The sequence below is a fragment of the Branchiostoma belcheri genome, unplaced genomic scaffold (genome assembly GCF_001625305.1).
Source record: "Branchiostoma belcheri isolate BF01 breed outbred unplaced genomic scaffold, Haploidv18h27 scaffold2, whole genome shotgun sequence".
NCBI lineage: Eukaryota > Metazoa > Chordata > Leptocardii > Amphioxiformes > Branchiostomatidae > Branchiostoma > Branchiostoma belcheri.
The window spans coordinates 2,619,632-2,641,932 of record NW_017803490.1 but is presented as its reverse complement, the minus strand read 5'-3'; the positions used below and the strand labels follow the sequence as shown (position 1 = coordinate 2,641,932).

Sequence of the window (22,301 nt, the reverse complement as noted above, 5' to 3'; positions counted from 1 at the left end):
CGATTAAGGATTGGGTGGAAAAGACCTCGGCTACGCTACAGTGATCGGTTGCCTTAACCCCTGTCATAGGCTCACTCTCAAACCTCTTCCTCATTATCCCCCAATCCTTATCCTTCCCATTCCTTACCCTCTCCTCTCCCATTCCTTACTCTAAGTGTCACGTAAGGCAAAGACACTCAGTAGGCCAAGACACACCATGAGAGGGTAGTCTTCTTTTCTTTTATTCAATCTCGATTTAAAGTCTGTGGAACTCGCCCGCCTGGGGCACAAATACTGAGTCCCCGAACTGTAGTCACTGAGCCCTCACTCGCAACAAGCTTGCCAGCAGTTCTTGTACTACTGGCCGTGGTCCGTAAAGGAGCGGGGCCCGTTCCAGACCCATTTACCCACTGGATAGCCGACACCTTCTCTTCCCAGAGCCTCAGTGGATCAAGGGCTACTTGCGCCTGCTTTCCAAAACTGGGATGATGACGGTATACGTGATGCTGGTATCATGCATACACACATGTTTCTAAAGCACTTCAATCTTATCTCATCCTCAAGTGTACCCCAAACTCTCGGGTACGGGTACATCTCCTTCGGTTTCTCTAATCTAAAACGGTAACCCTTCCGTTTACTCAAATATGTCGGCTACCTTAAGTAAATTTAGGTCTGGAGGGGCCCTCGCTCGCTTCCCGGGCCACGAGCCGAAGCTATAAGGTGGCGGCAAACCTATTGGGGAAAGCACGCACGGTCCACGAGTTAGGGCTTAGCCAGCCATAAAATGCCAAAACTAGGTAGCTATCTCAAATACATACAACCGAAAAATTGTACTACTCAAAGCGCCTTCCTATGCGTTTACGGTACGCATCTCCATACGACGTACAAAACAAAGAAAAATGACCAATTGCAAGGCCAAACCAAAAGGTCAATGGCTAAAGGAAGACGACCGAAAACTGTCCCACCGTCTCCCCTTCTGCTATAGATAGCCTTTATGGAAGACGACCGAAAACTGTCCTATTGCCACCCTCTGCTATCGGTTGTCGCTATGAAAGACGACCGAAAGCTGCTCTACTGCCTCTCCTCCTAGCTGCTGTCGGTAGTCGCCAAGTGACCAAAAGACGATCAGAAGACTACCGAAATCTGCCCTCAATCTCCAACCCCCCTTGAGGTTGTCGGAAACCTCCACGCATAGGGAGAGCGAAACTATTCAGTTTCCCATCTAACTCGAGATTGTCCAACAACCTCTATCCCGGGGAAAGCGATAAACCATAAAACTGTCCAACAGTTTTCCGCAATAAATTTTGAGACTGTCCGACAGCCTCTACCACTACTGATACCTGACCCTGACCTTCAGTTTCTCGCTTCGAGATTGTCCAACAACCTCTATGCACCGGCAAAGCGATATGCCATGCGTAAAACCGTCTAACAGTTTTACGCACCAAATTCTGAGACTGTCCGACAGTCTCTAACACTTCTGGTACACGAAACTGTCCAACAGTTTCTCGCTTCGAGATTGTCCAACAACCTCTAACCAGGGGAAGCGATATGCCATAAAACTGTCCAACAGTTTTACGCCCCAAATTCTGAGACTGTCCGACAGTCCCTACCACCTCTGATACACGAAACTGTCCTACAGTTTCTCGCTTCGAGACTGTCCGACAATCTCAGAGAAGCTCCGCCAACACCAAAAGGAAACTAACAAGAATTGTCCCACAGTCTTTCCCCGAAATAGGCCTCAGGTTGTTCCACTATCAGCCCGATGCCAATCCGTTGATTATCCGACAATCTAGCAAACGCAGGGCCAAACGGAAAAAATGACCAAAATTTCACAAACTTTTCCTTCCGAGGAAACGAGCCATCAACGCTTAAAACACACGAAAAGGGGAAAAATACGAGACTGAAAGAAGTGTGAAACGCTCCGAGGTACACACACGTGATTCCGGGGCGGACACACGCAAAAATAAGGTCGTAAAATGACGGAGGCAAAACTCCTACCCACGGCGTCTCTGCGTTCCGTGCCGTGACTCCCTGCGGGAATGGCCAGTGCCGACAACGCGGAACTGGATCCCGAGAGAACTGTCACTATCTTCGGGATGCCTGGTCGCTCTATCTGGTGGCAGGGGTTTTGCTGCAGCGCTACCGCCGGGTCACACTCCCGTTCCGCCCGGGGCGGCAAGACGCTCCGCCCGGGGCGGGAAATCCCTCTCGCTGACCGGGCTGTACACGGCCGCTGGCAGGCCTGCACCCACGGGCTGGTTTCCACTCGTGGTCAGCGTTGTACTCGCGTTCGGGGTCGCTACAGTGTTCCTCCGGGAGTCTGCAACTGTGAAATAGAAAACACGTTACCCAGAGGAAGAGGGATAGCACACGTACTTAATATTATCTACCGAGGCATGCACGTGCGCTGCCACGTCGACAAATCTTTATCTAGCCTGCGCTCCAAAATACCACCAGACAAACCTGTTTCCTCAAGACACTACCACAACAGTACCTTCTAAACCAGGTAACGAACGCGGGAATTCTCCATGGAACCAGAATAATGCTGCCACCGCTGGAATCACAGAAAAATGGCCGGATCAACCGGAGCTAAACCACACGCTACCTTCGCTGGGGCTGGCTTCACAAAACTGATGAAGTATGAGGGGGTGGTCACATGGCCTGACATCTCGCTCAACAAGAGTCTCGCGAGATGTCAGTCCATTGTGACGTAAGTGGGAATATGCTTGGCATCTAAGTGTCAGAAAAATAATAAAATCTTTTATGTAGTACTTGTTTAATATTTTATAATTAAGATTATAAGTTAGCTCCCATTTCAGACTCAATCTTAGAAGAGGAGCAGTAAGATTTTTTATGGTGCACCCAAAAATTTTTTGTGCACCCAATTTTTTAGGTTGGGTGCACCACTGTACCTATTCCCAAAAATGAATTTCGAGCCGTCATTACATGTAACTTTAGCCTGTTTATGACTGTCTCTTGTCACGTGATAATTACATCATGTCAAATCAAATCATGTCCAGGACAAAAGGTAAAAAAAAATAATAATTTAAAGTGCTGCAGTACCAAGGACAGCTGCCAGGAGGCCTAAAACTGACCATGTCATCTTAAGCTTTGCCTTCCCAAGGGTACATACACATGTACGTAGTACCATATTGTCACTGTCTATATTGTCTTAAGTTATGCTGACTAAAATCATTTGAAAATACAAACAAACGGAACTCAAAATTACCAGGATTTCATGTTTACAGTCTGAGGTACATAAAGCTATATAATGACAAGTTACTTTATGTACTAGTAGTAGACAGAATACACAATTAAAAAAAAAAGAACCTGATTTATTCACAGACGAATCAGTTGTCTGCAAGGTGCTTTGCTCCCAATAGGGGGTGCTGTGAAACTGTGTCCAGCCAACAAACGTGTACATATGCATGGAGGCTTTTGTCATACATGGCCCACCCTTTGAAGTTTGACCTGACAGAAAGGAAACAAATGATCACCATCCAGTTTTTAGCTCACTGAAGAGCTAATCTCCCACTGGTCGTAACAGAGAAGACAGACGCTATGTACAGTATTTACAGGTTCATTGTACCAGGGAAATTCCACTAGGTCTTATCGACAAGCACATTTAAGAACAGTGGACCACAGCCACCCAAAAATCTGCTTCAAGTGATTATTTGACTGTTCGCCTTTCAATGTATGAAGAAACACATTTGAGAAACGTTATCCATCCTTCGATCCCGTTCCACTCTATCGCAGAGCATAGGGGTGGTGCCCATATATATTTCTGTAGCCCTTGCCTTGGGTGACACACAGTTGTGCAATGCACTACAGCAGGGGGCTAGTCTGCTGGTAGTGCTGTGTGTTTGACCTTCCCACATTCTTCCTCATAATAATAATTATGTGCTGAGTGCTAAGCAGAGAAAGAAGTGTGTACCATTTTTAAAGTCTTTGGTATGACTAATAATATCTAATATACTAAGGTATGATAAAAACATCCTTGCTTACCACACAAGATGAAGCAAACTATGGTGAGTGTCATGCAGAAGCGGAGAGACATTTTCTTCTCTCTCATGATCTTATCACTCTTCAGCCCTGCACAATCCCAAATAGGATATACTCAGAGGCCCAGAGAGTTGGTCCAAAGCAACCGGTCTGCTGCCGAGTCTCAAAATGTACAAAATGTCAAGGAAAGGAAAGGAAATTTGTCTGCCTTTTCTACAAAATATTCAGAGACGAGTGCAACAGAGACGAAATTGTATACTAGTACTTAAAAGTCAAAGACTTCACAGTGATGTGAACTTGAAAACCAATGTTTTCACTTCCTTGACATTCAACAACGGGAGAGCACACGGCATTACCCACCCGCTTTTCGCCTTTGTCTTTGCCCGCTGCGGCCTAGCGATTCTTCGTTTGATCAGCTTTGTTCGCGCTTTTCCACTTCAAACGAGTCATGACATCATGTGCTCCGATCTGCGCCGAGCACAGTTTGAAATGATAGAACCGTCCTTACTTCCACCTAACTGTTCCTCTGAAACTGACACTAGCTACTGTACCTCGGCTGTTTCACAATTGAGTGTACCCATTTACTTTTCCACATGTTACCAGTTGATAGCAAAGTCTACATGATATATTGATGTTTCAGACTTATATTTCCCAAAAGCTGGTGTGACAAGGAACATTACAATAAAAAAGTAGGGAAATCGGTCAATATTTGGCGAAACTATCGACAAATATATTACTTAAAAATGCCCCATTTTCAATGTTACCAGCCGTCATTCAGTTTTTTCACATTCTTACCATTGCTGCAGACATCACAAATATGATTGATAGCTTAAAATTTCTTATTTTGTACAAGCAGGCATATGTTTACTAGAGATTTGTTACCAATTTTTGAAGATACACCTACCTTTTTTTTGCCGGGAAGGTTATTTTTCACTTTTACCCCCATGTTACCAATTTTAGTGAAATATTTACTTAAAGATTGCAAGGTCTGTAGCATTGTTTAAATATGCTGTTATAAGTGCTAGTTTGACATGTAAAGGTTTAATATGATGTATGTAAAAGAAAAAAATTGAATGAGATCATTCCTACTTTCATCTGACTCACAGCTAAGGGTTGAAGTACAGGCTGCCATTTTCCGAAAAATTTTCGTCCCGTACGTACCCCCTCTTGATTTCTACATTGAGTAAATACTATAAGCTTCTAATTGTGATGGCTTATAAGTTTCTATTGGCATATACCAAACCACCATAGAAACCATTTCTGTGATAAAGACTTTGCCTGATATAGCACAACAAACCCCCAAATGTCCCGTCCGTACCCCTGTCCCGTCCGTACCCCCCACCTGTCCCGTCCGTACCCCCACTTTTAGTTTTTAGCCAAATACTGTGGAAAATGGCATTCCAAATGCTTGAAATACACATAGTAAAACCTTAAAAGATACAAACATTTGTCCTCCTTACTAAAATTAGTAGTTTTTAATGAATTCATTAACATTTGCTTTCATCCGGAGGAAGCTCTTGTGGACATAGTCTACTGTGGACTCACGTGCATGTGAACCAACTTTAGAGAACTGTTCTGGTTCTCTGAAAAAGGTATTAACAAGCCAAGGTTTAAAAGAAAACATACCAGTTCATGTACATTTTGTAGCTGTGCTAGAAATTAAGATTCTTTCAAGGGAGGAGGGTTGCCAATAACTCTGAATTTAGACTACAAATCCTGCAGCGCCCCCCCCCCCATTCTTTTCTTTGAGCACACTCAAATATATAAATGTACAGGTTCTGATATGTTATGTTATGTTATTAATGCTGTTACTAATGTTCCCAAAGCCTTTTTAGCAATATTAGTAATTAGAATCCTTAAATACCTACCATTGGCTGATTTCTTTTAAGGAAAGCCCTAAATTATATAAGCCAGCAAAAGTTTCTGTTCAGTGTTCATACTATAATATAAAGAAAATTCTAATTAGAATGTCCAGCTCCCTTTTCCTTAGTCTAGACACTATTACAGTGTTTGTAGATGCTTCATTTACTAGTATTAGTGAATAAATGTGTTTAAAAAGGTTTGGACAAGTCCCTGCAGTATCAGTCTTTTGACCCATTGTGTCCCGTCCGTACCCCCACATACAGTCATAAAAATGATCATTGAAAAGTCCATTGATGTGTTTCCAAGATATATAAGCTAGAACCTTTTGTAGAAATATATACAGAATGAAATATTAACAGAGTTAAGCTTCCAAATTGCCTGAACTTGAAAATTTGGTATTTGACCTTTCCTTGAACATGAAATGGCAGCAAGTTGTTTTCCTCGTAATATAATAAATGACCAGAAAATGACACAGCAAGGTGTTACTGCAAATCAAAGTCAGTTTTTTGGTGTTGTGGATACTAGTAATGGAAGATAATATGGAATAGTGTTTATCTTTTGTTCTTTATTTGGGTATATTCTATGTAACTTTACATACAGTCTTGCAGTTGTCCCGTCCGTACCCCCTTAGTGACCCATTATGTAAAAGACCTGTATCACAGTGACTGAGATGTGTTGTGCAGAGATATTTTAGGATATGAAGCCCAAAGTATGTACCTTTGAATTGCCAACATAAATTTTGAAGTATATGAAAGTTGATTTTTCACCCCAAGTGACAGCCTTTTGGTACACTCAATTGTGAAACAGCCGACCTGGATTTATATTAATCCCAATAGGTTTTCTATGCCGAAAACTCAATACTCACATGTCACTATGTTATAGAAATACCTTGTGCAGTTTTCCTATGAATCACTAGGTGGCATTGTGTTTCCTCCCTGCAGGCTACCCTGACACTGTTGCACACGGCAGTATCATAGAGGGCAGGTTTGAGGGTTTTGTGCACGCTCACCACGGCAAGTACTACATCGAGCCAACCGAGCGATACTTTGATGGACCACAACGTTTCCACTCTGTCATATACATGGACCAGGATATCAAGTATCCACATAGGTACATACTAGTAGTTATTTCTTCTAAGAAAATGGCCCACTTTTAAGAAAATGGCCCACCTTTAAGAAAATGGCCCACCTCACATATAGCGTGGGACAATTCTAGGTCAATTGGCGAAGCTTAGTGACAAAAATGTACAGTTCATGATGGCATTATGAAAAGAAATATTCTACACCTCACAAATACTTCTTGCAGAGGACATTGTATACTACTCAAGTTTGGCTGCCTAACACTGTACATGTATAATACTTGTACAACTGTAGGTATGGTCCGTATGGTGGATGTGGGATGGACCACAAACTCCAGGACTGGATGGAGGCAGTACAGAACTCTGCTGTGGAAGAGAACAAGAACTCCTCTGCACCACACAAGGTACATAATGATCTGTCCCCAAATCATTCAATGTTTTACTGAGCAATAACTAACACTGGGTTTAAATTGAAATACATGTAACAATTTACCAGCGGGAAGGATACATGTATATCATGTCTAAAAAAAGTAGTCAAGATTACAATTATGGGACATGTAAAACCTGGCACCTACATGTAAAACACTTGAAGTTTCACTGTTTTTTCTCAGGATGAGAAGAAAGAAACTTGAAATTTCACTGTTTTTTTATCAGGATGAGAAGAAAGAAACTTGAAATTTCACTGCTGTTTTTTCTCAGGATGAGAAGAAAGAGACTTGAAATTTCACTGTTTTTTTTCAGGATGAGAAAAAAGAAACTTGAAATTTCACTTTTTTTCTCAGGATGAGAAGAAAGAGACTTGAAATTTCACTGTTTTTTCTCAGGATGAGAAAAAAAGAAACTTGAAATTTCACTTTTTTTTCTCAGGATGAGAAGAAAGAGACTTGAAATTTCACGCTGTTTTCTTAGGATGAGAAAAAAAGAAACTTGAAATTTCCCTGTGTTTTCTCAGGATGAGAGGAAAGAAACTTGAAATTTCCCTGTGTTTTCTTAGGATGAGAAGAAAGAAACCGTGCAACAGTCCAGGAAGAAGAGGGCTCTGGGTTCAACGAACCCAGAAGTTCTTCAAAGGGGTTCCTGTGAGATGTACATCCAGGCAGACCACAAGTTCTTCGAGTACTTCCAGACTCGGGATGCTGTCATTGGACAGATTTCCTCTCACATCAAGGCGATAAACCTCATCTACAAGGACGTCGTCTTCGCTGACTCCAACAGCAACGGAATCACAGGGGTGACCTTCACAGTACGCAGAGTCAAGGTCAGCAGAACAAACAAGAACTTGTACTGAGATTTGTACATTTATAAATAAAATTAAACTTGAAACAACAAGTATTGTTGATAGAATAGAAGCTTGATACATCAATACCTACATAATGTATATTTCTTCAGTCAGTGTAATAATTTTACTGTGTGCTGTATAGTTATGATTATGTTTACCAAATGAAAACATATTGTTTTTGCTACGTTTCCTCTTCTTTCTCTTCTTCTCCAAACCAAAAAGGTCAATGACCTGAACCAGACGTCTGTCACCATGGTAACTAGTGTTGGGTTACATCATGTTGCAATTTTATAGCAGGAGGGATTTCAACTCCTGTCACCATGTATATGAATGTGTTTGAGTAAGAATTAACAGAGCAGACCATATGCAACAGTAAACATTAATGTTTTGCAAATGTTACATTTTCTTATTTTTATTTGTTCTTTTTGCAGGTGAATGAGACCTCGGGATGTTCAGACCCGGGCGGTACCTCGTGTAGGAACCCCTTTGCTCCAGACAACATCGGTGTGGAGCGTTTCCTGGAGATCAACTCGGAAGCGAACCATGACGACTACTGTCTGGCGTACGTCTTCACGGACAGAGACTTCGACGATGGTGTGCTCGGACTGGCCTGGGTCGGGTCAGCGTCAGGTATACTGTTAATTTTTTTTTTTGTGGCAAATTAATTCTGCAACAGAGGGGGAAAGAATATTTTTTTGGTGTTTAAACACATTGTTACAGTTTAGTTACATCCGAAAATAGTTTCAGCAGGTTGATAAAGTATAGGATACAGGAGATTTCTTTCCACAACCAAGAAATTTACCTTGCTGACGTTTTGATGTCTATCAGACACCTTCCTCAGAGCTTCTGACTGGAGTTCTGCTTCAGGTCTCAATATGTAGCCATGTAGGTGGCGTTTTTGCGGCGAGAACACAATCCCAAACATGGTTGAGTTTGTACCGCCCCTCGTCCCGGTTCATCACTGGGGTCGATCCAAACTGCTTCTTTAATCCAACGGATTCTCCTGTTTTCTCTTTCAATGACCTATGGTCCCCTCCCAGTCTATCCCACAGTTGTTTCTAGAAATGTTAAGAAGAAAGTATTGTTACAGTTTTTGTTACAGTTGTTACAGATCATTGCAAAAATATAAAACAATTGAGAACATTGCACACAAATTAGACTAGTATTTGAATACATCATTTTGTATATGGCAAACCTGTGTCAAACAGTATATTATTACCATACAGAACTATTATGTTTCACTATGAAGGCAGTACCATACAAATGTAACTGTTTCAGTAAAAGTTGATCCACAATTCACAAATTATTTTGTTTTCCCCTTACAGGGAGCTCTGGTGGAATTTGTGAGAACTACAAGAAGTACTCAGACGGGAAGTACAAGTCTCTGAACACAGGAATCGTGACCATTCACAACTACGGCAGCCGTGTGCCCCCCAAAGTCTCCTACATCACCTTCGCTCACGAAGTCGGACACAACTTTGGCTCTCCAGTGAGTGAAAATTAATTTTACTGACTAGTAAAAAAACTGTCCATATATTGTATCAGTCATAAGAAATGTCTTTTACAAATAAGCTATTTTACATTTGCAGTTTATATTGTATGTAATTACAATTATGGGTTTATCAGGAAAAAGGAATAATGTGCATAGATACATGTAAGACTTTGACAGAGCTCAAAGATGGTTGCTTTACAAAACTGTTAAAACTTATGATGTTAGTTTGCACTGACCACTAAAATTTAGACTGGGACAACTAAAAAGACACTTTGGGATATTTTTGGGACAATAGAAAAATAATCAACATCATCAGAATGTCAGCCCTACTTTTGTTTATCAGGCACACGTCCCGGCTTTTGTATCTGGAAAAGTCCCCCAAATTTCCCATCTGCTCTGCAATTATAGTGCGCCTGGGAGTGAACATAAGCAAAATAAAGTTGACTTCAAGTTGAAGTCATACATGTACAATACTTCCCCCAAAACAGGTTAGGACAGTTCATCCTCACTTCGGGACAATTGAAATTTATTTTTGGGACAGTGCTGGGACAACTGGAAAAAAAGTTTATTTTGAGGCCTGCCTAATACATAGTGCCAAAGTTAAAAATTTTTTTTTCTTGCTGTAGCACGACACCAAAGACTGCGCCCCTGGTGGAGAAGACGGTAACTTCATCATGTACGCCCGCGCTACGTCTGGAGACAAGACCAACAACAACAAGTTCTCAGCCTGTAGCAAGGGCAGCATCTACCGAGTCCTGGACGCCAAGATTGTGGGCAGCTCTAGTACCAGCTGTTTCACAGGTTGGTCATTACTTCTGGGACAGAAGTATTGTTTTGGGTGGTGCTAATTTATGCTAGGTTTGTATGCTTTGGTTCCCGATTTGGTAGGATAGTGTAATATAGTACAACTGTAATCCCAGAGTCCTGGATGCCAAGATTGTGGGCAGCTCCAGTACCAGCTGTTTCACAGGTTGGTTGTTACAGCCGGGACAGAAGTATTGTTTTGGGTGGTGCTGATTTATGCTAGGTTTGTTTGCTTTGGTTCCTAACTTGGATGGATAATAGTACTGAATGTTGTAATTCATCCAGGTGTATCTCTTAATAATCATATAATACAAATGAAGCTACAATTGAAATTATTACAAAATGTATACATTTATTTCAGGTATGTCTTTTGGTTGATGTGGTGAGCAACATGTTGTATTGACTGTTGCAAAGTGACAATTACAAAGTATAATGACACCAAAAATGTTTTGAAATATTTTACGTTTGGGCATGCATCTACACAAATGCATATAGCAGCGACACCTGTGCTGCAGTGCAATGTGAACCAGTCAGAATTGCCCTGAGGAAGGTGACAGACGGTCACTGAAATGTTGGCTGAATAAAACTCTTGGTTATGAAAAAAAGAGTCTCTTAACTCAGTAACTTACCAACCTGTAGAAACTATTCACGAATGTTTTGAAACATTTTTCTCTTTTCAGAAACGAATGCTGCGATCTGTGGTAACGGTATAGTAGAGGAGGGTGAGGAGTGTGACTGTGGTTACCAGGACCACTGTGAGAGAACAGGAGAGGACAACTGTTGTGTACCGGCCGGTAACCCCAACCCCTGTAAACTCAAGCCTGGGAAACAATGCAGGTCTGTATCTTACCTCGTTGTATTTCCTGTTTCCTGTTTCAGTCCTAAAAAAAATCAGGGTTGGTAGATAGGGATTATCTTTTTTTTCTTACTTCTCCAACTTATACAATGTAACAATTGGGGGTTTATAGGCGCTACCAACTGACCCGGCCGAGGGGTCTAGACCTTTTAGCCGGGTGGTTAGAGCGTCGGCATATGGACTGGTGCCCGGGTTTGGTTGTGGGTTCAAACCCCGGCCCGGGACCAGGAGTTTCTTTCTGTTTCTACTCACTCCTCCTGTTTCTTACAACAATACAGTTTAACAAATTTGAAAGTAAATCTTGCATAAGAACTAGTCTTCTTATATTTTCAAACTCAATGTTGGAAAACTGATTGTACAACATTTCATCACTCAAGTGTCAGATCATGGAGCAAGAAAAGGTCGATTAGCTCAAAAAAACTTATATTACACTGTTCCTTCTATTGGTCCACACAAAAAAGGCTAGGGTCGGCAGTTTTTTCTAGGGTCGGTCGGGAAACAGGAAACACAAGATTTTCTCCTACATGTATGCCTCAGATCTTTTGAATTTACAGAATACCGGGGTACATACATGTATATTATGGATTACAATGTACTTCCATGTTATCCTATTTAAGGCCACACCAAGTAAATTTTATGGATGACGTCCTTTGGAGACCGTATATCTAATGCGAGAGGGCGAAAAAAAAACAAGAAGGGCCCTAAAAAACAAGATGCCTAGATTAGAAATATACTAAGAGACAACAAATGTTAGGACACAAATTGAATGAGGTGACACAGATTAACAAGCAAGAAGTATTTTATTCATCATCAAAACAGCAATAAATCAGGCGGAACAGCAGTTGTCGTCCTGTCCTATTTCTTTCATCACATTTTTGCAGGCCGGCAGAAACAAAGCATAAAATTGCGACACTGTCGTCACTCTTTGGTCACAGTTAAAGGAAGCGGAATTTCTTGTTTTTTTTTCTAGGAACAGGTCAAAATCAATGCGCGCGAGGACGTCATCCATAAAATTTACTTGGTGTGGCCTAAGAAATAGAAAAAAAGGGATTTTGAAATATATTAAATGTAGGTTGACTTTTGTCTTTTCTTCCATCAGCCCAAGCCAAGGCCCATGCTGCACATCCACCTGCATCCCTAAACCTACAAGTGTGCGATGTTCCAAGGAATCAGAGTGTAGTGATGCAGCCAACTGCGAATATCCTTTTTCTCTAAAGTCTAAGTCACTGAGTAAAGAGACTTTTTCTACACAACCAAGTGTTTTATTCAGCCTACGTTTCAGCCCAACTCCTGTACGTTTGGGAATGTATTGTAGATACAGTTTCCTGTAACCACGCATCTGTGTAGATATGTAAATATTGTACATTTGGGAATGCATCTTTAGCAGCGACACCTGTGCTGCAGTGCATTGTGAACCAGTCAGAATTGCCCCGAGGAAGGTGACAGACGGTCACCAAAACATCAGCTGAATAAAAGACTTGGTTGTGTAGAAAGTCTCTTTACTCTGTATCATCCAAGGTACATGTACTAGGCTGACTGTGGGTTGGATTTCCCAAAGGCCAAAGGCACAATGCTCTGTGTTGTACGGTATTTCAATTATGTCATACCCACCAAAGAAAATACACAGTTCAGTGCAAAAGGTGCCAAAATTTGGTGTTCCCAAATGACATCTACAACATCCGAATCCGGTATTCAAATTTTCTAAAGCAGCACACTTTGTGCTTACAAAATGCGTTTGAATTATTTTATGGCACATTTGGAAGCCCATGTGATAAACATTAGAACTCTGTGTGATAAAGGTAGTTATCACACAGGGCCTGGAACACCTGTATAAAACATTATCATGGCCCAGCTATGACATATAAGTAGGTGCAATATCCTAACTGCCGTTAAAGATTCTAGGCACTGTGATAGTTTGAACCTTAACCTTTTCTTACTGGGACCAACCCTCAGTGCCCCTCCCCACAAGCCAAGGGCAACAAGACAGAGTGCAACAACGGGCGCCAGGTCTGCTGGAGCGGAGTAAGTGTTCAGTCAAAACAGTCTGACATTTAATCTGTTTCCGAAAATGCAATTTTCTTCTTGCTTTCTATCTTGTTATGTACTGATTCTTGCATGTATGTACATGTAAGTCAGTGTGATAATGTTATCGTGGTATGGTCACATTGTTAGGCCACACCAATTTAATTTGTTGGTTCTCAGATTCGCCTCTTCAATTTTTTCTGATTTGCAAAAAAAAAATGATTCTGGTTCTAAATCAACTCAAATATGCTCATATTTTGCCTCCAACAGTTGAGGAAAGTCCTTTTTCTTCCTAGGTGTTACAGTTTTTCCATCTATCAATGTAGTGGTTTGATAAAAATTCATTGTGAAAATATTAACCCAGCCTTTTGTGCTGACTTCATGGCTCCTATCGTAGCATTTGGGGCTATAATAGGATGTTTTTCTTTTTTTCCCTGTCACTTCATATTTTTTCTTTAAAATCTGAGAACCAACAAATTAAATTTGTGTGGCCTAAATTACTAAAAGTTACGGTAGTACTTTGTATTTATGAATCGTTCTTTTGCCAGATTTGCCAGGGTTCCATCTGTGAGAAGTTTGACCTTGAAGAGTGTACCTGTAGTCTGAACGACGCTGAGAACAACCGACAGGAGCTGTGTCATCTGTGCTGTCAGGTGCCAGGTACGGGGTGGTGTCTGTTAGTCAGTTAGTCAGTTAGCTCTGCCACCTGGGTTGTTAATGCTTGGGTCAATGGGAAGATTAACTAACGGACCGCGGAAAAGTGGCCATAACAGTTAACCAGGTGGTTCTTATGCAGATGTGGGCACTAGTAACAGTACAGGTTTAACTGTACTCTGCTAAAAATTCGCTCTTTGCCCTATAACTTAACCATAATGGAGCATATAGCAACAACAACAATTCTTCATTTTTACAATAATTTGCCTCAGCTTGGATGTTCTTTCTGCCTGGGTCCCTCTGATGCTTAGGTCTTCTCAATGTTGGTGTTTCGTCTGGAGCTGTCTTTGTTGGTGTCTTTTGCTTTAAGGTGCATTTACGTGTACTGCTTGGTGAACGGTAACAATTATTGTTACTCATGCTGGTCTAAGGACTCAATGTTGCAGTTTGGTGTCTTGTCTGGATCTGTGTCTTGTCTGCTGTCTCTTGTCTGTTTAAGATGTTAATGGTTTTCTCAGGTTACTGCTTGGTGAGACATGGTGATCGTTACTGGCTTTCCAGGCGTGTCTACAAATTAAGTCCTACTTTCTTCTCGACATCTTCTTAACACGTGTTGGACGATGGTTGTCTTCAAAGAGCTTTCCTTTTACCATGCTTGCTTGGTGAAGCCTGACTACATCACGCTTCTACATGTAGCAGCCTTTCAGCTGGTCAAGCCCTGAGAAGTTTGGTGACCAAGTCATGAGAATTGGGACCATGTTATTGTGTGATATCATGGATCAATCATTGTCAGACCGAGAACTATCTGTTACCATGGTGTTGAAGGTTGTAATGACTGGTTTCCATAGTGATACAGAATCCTGAGCTCCTATTGGAGTGATTTTCATAGTGATAAAGAATCCTGAGCTCCTATTGGACTGACTTTCATAGTGATAAAGAATCCAGGCCTCCTATTGGACAGATTTCCTTAGTGATAAAGAATCCTGAGCTCCTATTGGTAGTTCTGGGAATGGGGATGGTTCCCTGGTGTTATAGGTGTATGGTCACAAGCTCTCAAGGTGAAGAAACTCTACACATAACAGCAAGAGAATTTTTGTGTAACACACGCTTTTGGGTGGATCTGTAACTTGGTGACGGGTTTTGGTGCCACCTGTACGTTGTCCGTCTCTGCTTGCTTGAAATGTTTGTGTTATCGACGAATTTAAAGGAAACCCAGACACTTGCAAGAGTAGCAACAGCTCAGAGTGGCCGGCAGCCAGGTACAGGGAGATGACATCACGCGGGATCATCAACGCGCCGCCAGGAGCGCCATGCGACAACTTCCAGGGGTACTGCGACGTGTTTTTCTTGTGTCGTCAAGTGGACGCGGATGGACCGCTCTCCAGGCTGAAAAACTCCATCTTCAATGCTGAGACCATCAAGACAGTTGTTGAATGGATCAGGGTATGTGCTTATTATGTTTACATTTTTTTGTTGCTCTTGTTTTGCTTTTGCTGAAACTATACAAAATGCCAGTTTGCAAAATCAGTGTTACTGGCTGCCCCCTACTTCAAATGAAATCTACTATAAGGGGTTTAAAAGGACGCATTGGTTTTACCAGATCAGACATGGTATACATGTAGGAATAGTCTGATTCCATACCTGGCAGGACCTAAATGCCTTAAAACCTTTTTTTTTTTGACAAGGATGAAGTACAAATGTATTGTTTTGTATTTGTTTCTTTTTGTAATGTGCATGTCATAAGATCACACCATTTAGCCAGCCTTATTACCTGTAGTTGGCTGCAATGTTGATTTAGTATGTTTTTCTTGCAGTAAACAAGATTTCTCCCAATAAACTAAAAATTACTCTGTGAAGGAGGTATTCCTCCTGCAGGAGTATTGTGGTCAGACGGTTTTTCGTGTTCGCAGCTAAAACACAGGGTTTCCTTTGTTTAATCGGCATGTAATTTTATATGTCGTCTGCAGGCGTGCCCGTGTTAATGCACATTTTTATTCTTGTCAGGTGTACTGGTGGGCTGTGATCCTGATTATTCTGGGCTTGATTCTGTTCATGGCTGGATTCATCAAGCTATGCGCCGTCCACACTCCGAGCAGTAACCCCAAAAAGCCGCCGCCGCGACCGATGAGTCTCCGACGCCAAAAGCACCGGCAGCAGCGTCAACGTCAGCACGCACCTCAGGATCAAGGTCACTACCCACCCCAAGGTCACGACAGGAGGGGGCATCACCCACGTGGGGCAGGCAACCCACCCCCATATAACCCCGACTTTGTGGAGATGCAGCGGAACCCACGTTACTCACGTCGCTAATGCTGGTTATACATTGTAGCATGGGATTATAACCAGGGTTATCTCACAAATGCTAATTATAACATTGGGTTATAACATGGGTTATCTCAAATGCTGATTATAACATTGGTTATAAAGTGGGTTACCTCACAAATCTGCAAATGATAACATGGGTTTATACGTGGGTCATCTCACAAATGCTGATTATAACATGGGATTATAGCGTGCGTTATCTTACAAATGCTGATTATAACATGCCATTGGGTTATCTCAAATGCTGATTATAAATATAACATGGGCTTATAACCGTGGGTTACCTCACAAATGCTGATTATAACATGGTTATAACGTGGGTTATCTCAAATGCTAATTATAAAATGGGGTGAAGTTGTCGCATCATGTTACTGAGGAGAGGGGGAGGGGGGCCAAAGATGAATATTTACTTCATTCATTTTATGTTCGCTGTATCAGAAGCCTTCAGTCTTGTCCTCAAACATACTTTGTACACAGTTTGAACTGTGAATTGGCTTATACCCATTTACTATTAATGTACAGATCTGATGGGTCATTGAGATTGAGATTATCATTTTAGAGTATTTTTAATGAGAAACAACTTCTTTTATAGTTTCACTATAATCGGTATGAAGCCTTGTAGCTATACATGTAGATATGTATTCAAAGAATAACTCAAACCTTCTATAACTGTAGTTTAAAAACATTTATGTGTCGATATATATGAGTGAGTCATATATTATGTAGATATTTCATAGTTTCTTTGTTCTAATATTTGTCTTTCCACATTGTATCTGTCTAAATTACAATTACATGTATGTATATCAAGAGTCAGTTTTTAAATCATGAGACATGATAGTATGCTTAAAAAGTTTGTAAGAGGATTATATGACTATGTAATTATATTAATATGAATTTTCTTTCTTGGTGGTAAGGTTTTTAAACTATGCAGATGTTATGTGTAAAGTTTGAAATAAAGTTTTAGGGGGATGTGTCACTAGTAATTCATAATAATTATATTTCACACATGTCCGGTTACAGAATGATGATACCAATACACATACATGTCATGTGCACATTGGTCAATGTCCAATGTAGTAATTGTTGATTGAATACTTAAAGTTAAACTAAGACTTGGTAGCCCTGCGACTTTCCTGATCTGATCTTTCCACCACTTTTCGAGTCTTCCCAGGGTTGGGACACTCTTAGGTGAATGTATATGCGTTGTAAACCAAAGATGTTGGTCTTCTTGGTACATGTATATACCGGTAACCTCCTTCAGTCAATATTACTTACTCCAGCTTGGTTCTGGGCTTTCCTCTCTTCAGTCAATATTTTTTAAATCCAATTTTAGTCCAATTTTAATGTCATTTTCCCCCTTAACTGGGGGTTAGACGTGCTTGCATCAAGTGCAAGTCTTTTTTGAAGCAAGATTTTTTTACGGCTGGATGCCCTTACTAATGCCATCCCAAACCTAGTAGGGCCCAGGTTCCCTCTACATTGTAACTGAGGGGGGGAAATGCATGTTAAGTGCCTTTCCCAAGGCCACAACGTCTGGGTGGATGTCTGGACATGTGGGGTCTAACCCTGGGGATTGAACCTGGGTCTCCTTGCTTGACAGTTGAATTCTCTATCCACTACACCACACAGAAGCCACTGTTGACCATGATAAAAAGAAATTCCTAATTGATAACAGCCCTACAGCTTTGGCTATGGCTGATCAGTCCTATACAAGAATGCCAGGCTCTGCCACATAGGGCACATTTGTGAGCTGACTCAGGTCTGTTGCAGAGGTCTTTTCTTTGGATCCCTCTCTTCTGGTCTGTTTGTTACACGACCAAACCACTGGTACCCTAGTCTTGTACAAATGGCCTCAACGATGGATTGTTCTGACTTGAAGTTCTGAAGTTTTTGCTTGAGACTCGGTAAGACATGAATTATGCAAATCGGGTGTAATAATTGATAAGGGAATTCCGTAATCCCTTGTTGTTGCAACTTAAATAACTGTTAATATTCAAGTATTTCTTAAACTTGAGTCCATTTTTTGTTAACATTGAGAATTTCATCTCCCAACATGCAGATACATGTATAGCATACAATTTGTATATATATGGCTCAGGTTGTCTCTAGTCAAGAAAGGTTATTATGTTTACCGAAGGAAAACATATTGTTTTTGCTCAGTTTGGGGTTACAAAATGTTGTAATCTTATTAGTAGGAGGGATTGGCCATATAATATGAATGTACATGTATTTGAATAAGAATTAATACAGCAGACCATATGCGAAGGTAAACATTATGCATTTGCTTTGCAAATGTTACCTTAAAGTTTCTAGTAATATTTTACAATTACACAAAATGTATCAAAGTCAATCTCTCAAAATTACGCAACAGGTATCAACAGCAATCTAAATAATTGTGAAAATGTTTTTGTGTTTTCGTCAAAGGACAACCCACGACATGTAAGAGCAGTAACAGCACAGACTGGCCCAGTCGGTACGATGATCTGACCTCTCGTGGCATCCTCAACATGCAGCCTGGAGCACCCTGCAACAACTTCCAGGTTTGTTGGTTTGTTGTTTTGTTGCTGTTGTTTATATTTGATATAGTACAGTCAGAACTGTCCATGAAGACCACTTGGGACCAATAAAATTTGGTCTATATGGACAAGTACCTTGTATGGTCAGCATACTTAATACTTGCGTCAATGGGGAAAATTGGCAAAAACTGGTCACTTTGGCCAGGTGGTCTTTACGTACTTGTAGATGTGGTCACTTGTACAGGTTTGACTGTATTACTATATAATAAATATATATTCTACATAGTAGCACTACATGGAAGGAAATATAGATACAGTAAGAGTACTGTCCTTGCATGTAATTCTGTAGTCACTGTATTACAATGTATATTAATCATATTGTCATTGAATTTTTTATGTAGTATTACATCGTACATAATATTTTGTAAAAAATTTTTCGTAAATATGTCACCAATGCTGCCTAGTGCTTCACAATTCATTGTATTGTGGCAGTCTAAAACAATTTATTATAATATATTTGAAAACCAAAAAATCTGCAGGGTTACTGTGACGTGTTCTTCACCTGCCGAGAGGTGGACGCGGATGGACCGCTGGCCAGGCTGAAAAACGCCATCTTCAACCCTGAGCTGTACAGGACCATCGGACAGTGGGTTACGGTAAGACATTAACCCCAAGTGTTGGACATAGTAGGGTGGGAGGGCAATTGTATCCCACTTTTGACACCATGTTGTGTTTCACTTAGAAGTGATTCAAAGTCAAGTTTTCTCTTCTGTTTAATATATAAGCATTTGTCAACGAGTTCAACATGTTTTTTCCTAGCCTTTATCCAAGAAACAAAGAAAGAACTGTCTATATTTGATGGCTGTCATTTTCATCAGGCCACCAGTCCTAATATTGCTCTGATGAAGATGACAGACGGTCAATTGTTGATAAACAAGTGGTTGTGAGTCAAAAATCATTCACCAACCTGATGAAATTTTTCAAGGACCATTTATAAATCTTTTGCATTTTCACCAGTTGTTAAACAGTGGTTGTGAATCAAAAACTATGCTATTCAGTCATTCACCAACTTGATGAAATTATTCATGGATTAACTAATCTTTTTCATGTCCCCTGCCAGGCGTATTGGTGGGCAGTGTTGCTGATGGGACTAGGACTGATTCTCTTCATGGTGGGCTTCGTCAAGCTCTGCGCCGTTCACACTCCGAGCAGCAACCCGAAAAAACCGCCACCACGACCCATGAGCCTCCGTCGCCAGAAACGCCCGCAGCAGGGTCAAGGTCAGCGACAAGGTCAGGGGCAAGGTCAGGGCGGCAGGAGGGGGGAGCCTCAGGGCCGGGGGCGGACCAACCCCCCTCCGTTCAACCCCGACTTCGTGGAGCTACAACAGAACCCGCGCTACGTACGCCACTGATACCAACGTGGGCCTAACTTCTGTCTTGACATTTTTTTCTGTACCAGCAAGTCATCAAAACATACTACACCTGCATGAAACCCGTAATGTATTATACATAGCCGTTCGGCAGAATATCTTGTTTAAGGTTGTATTTGCATACTCAAGAATGAAATCCTGTCTATAGTTTTCAAATGTTGTCTTGTAAAAGATATGGTCTGCAATGGCAAACTTCTGATGCAACATTGACCAAACCTCCAACAAAAACCCAGGTTTCGCGCAGGCGCAGTATGTTCTGCTGACATGCTTTCTGTTCAGAGTTTTCTTCAAGTAGATTCTAGTGGGCCTCATGGCATTACTTATTAGGGACACAAGAATGAGATTATTTTCACTTTCACTGGAAACTGAATTTTGTTTCACTTTCTCACATCTCTTCCTGACTCTCTTCTCACAAGAAGCAGTTTCAAACAAGACATTTTCTTTGTGTGTAAATAGCGTTTGTAGAACTACAGGAAAAATGAACTTGTTGTATATCTTAGTGCAGTCTTTTAAAAAGCACACTCAATAATGTGGATGCAGTGAGCAGTGTGTTGTAGACAGTTTGTAGTGTATGGACTGGGAACTTTCCTTCCACAATCTTGCATGAGGCCACGCCAATTAATTTCCTTGGTTCTTGGACATTTGAAGCAAAATTTAGCATGTCTTAACATGATGAAAACACAGGACTAGGGGGAAAACTTGCATCTGACTATATTTGTTCCCTGAAACTTTCTGTATCAAGGTACAGACTTTGCATTTAGTACACAATCTTTTTTTCCCCTTCTTTGACAGCCGAAATGTCACAGTAGAGAAAAAAATAGTCTAGAAACAAAATTGCTTAACCAACCTGATGAAACTATTTACCCTGCATTTCAGGAAGTTTTCTAAGAGAGCCAACAAATTAAATTGGTGTGGCCTTATGACATTATTTCACTAAAAGGGGCCCAGGGAAATACAGACATGTAGTTTCAAGCTGTTTTAAACTTTGAGATATTTTTCGGAAAAGCTTTGCAGTTAACAGGATCGGCATGAGATTTTAAACAGGGTTAGAAATGCCTTCGTGCAACCAAGGTTGCTTCCTGGGTAACCAAAAGTCAAAATTCAGGTTTCCCAGTGCTGAATACATTGTACAGTTTCACTTGCAGTCATCCAACAAATTAAAATGTTCTTTCAGCTGATAGCCTTTTTATAAATGTATATAACAACTCTAGTATTGAATTATTTTACAAATTGGGTAGATATTTTGAAGCATGTTTCAAAGTGAAAATTTGGTACTGCTGATTGGGCAACTTCAAAAACTGGTTGCCCCAAAAGAATCTTTATTTCAAAGAATGTTGCAAATTTTCCTTTGTCAATAAATATAGTACTTTTCAAGCTACTGATGCATCATAATCTACAATCCACCAGACCAACTTGCTTTGATTGAATACATGCAATGTACCTGAAGTACTGAAGTGCAACAGTGCTAAAGAGAATTTACTGACCAACTCACTTTTGAATGTAGTTTTTAATCCTCATATATGGTACCAAAAAAGCTGCAAAACATTTTCAGAGTTTCAATGCTGCCATACATGGGTCTTAAAGAGCACACTTACATAGCAAAATGGTCCAAAAGCTGTTTTCTTTCATAATATTGCAAGGAAGGGATTGAAGTCTTTTTATGACTAATCTGTTGTGTGTAAGTCCCATGTTGCAATGTACATCCATTGTACAATATAATCTTTGTGCTGACAATCTAACATTAGGACATGACATTGTCTATGAAAGTATAGAAAAACTGACTGCATCAAAAAAACGTAAGACTTCATCTACTGATTGACAGCAACATATTATAATGATGAGCCTAATCGCTGGGGATAGATATTCTTTGAAATGTTTGGGGTGATTTTTCTTGACAGAAAACTTCCCACTGCAAATCATTGACACTGTGAAAGTGCATTTCCAATGTATTACAACTGTACTACAGTCATATATATATATATATATATATATACGAAACCCT

General features: G+C 40.7%; 1 protein-coding gene across 2 annotated transcripts in view; it reads left to right on the top strand.

Moving 5' to 3' along the window:
* The window catches only part of LOC109468796 (disintegrin and metalloproteinase domain-containing protein 10-like), a 33,291-nt gene extending 11,822 nt beyond the window's left edge, over window positions 1-21,469 (top strand). The window contains exons 4-16 of one of the 2 annotated variants that reach the window (XM_019767136.1): window positions 6,786-6,954; window positions 7,218-7,326; window positions 7,917-8,180; window positions 8,633-8,831; window positions 9,527-9,690; window positions 10,320-10,494; window positions 11,178-11,334; window positions 12,453-12,551; window positions 13,291-13,375; window positions 13,924-14,035; window positions 18,776-18,891; window positions 19,407-19,523; window positions 19,988-21,469. In XM_019767136.1, the coding sequence (XP_019622695.1) occupies window positions 6,786-6,954; window positions 7,218-7,326; window positions 7,917-8,180; window positions 8,633-8,831; window positions 9,527-9,690; window positions 10,320-10,494; window positions 11,178-11,334; window positions 12,453-12,551; window positions 13,291-13,375; window positions 13,924-14,035; window positions 18,776-18,891; window positions 19,407-19,523; window positions 19,988-20,281 (2,060 nt within the window). In that variant the 3' untranslated portion in view covers window positions 20,282-21,469. Of the gene's footprint in view, window positions 1-6,785; window positions 6,955-7,217; window positions 7,327-7,916; window positions 8,181-8,632; window positions 8,832-9,526; window positions 9,691-10,319; window positions 10,495-11,177; window positions 11,335-12,452; window positions 12,552-13,290; window positions 13,376-13,923; window positions 14,036-15,236; window positions 15,473-16,033; window positions 16,354-18,775; window positions 18,892-19,406; window positions 19,524-19,987 lie in introns of those variants that run through there. The other variant, XM_019767135.1, reaches the window with a different exon arrangement.
* Window positions 21,470-22,301: the final 832 nt, after the last annotated feature.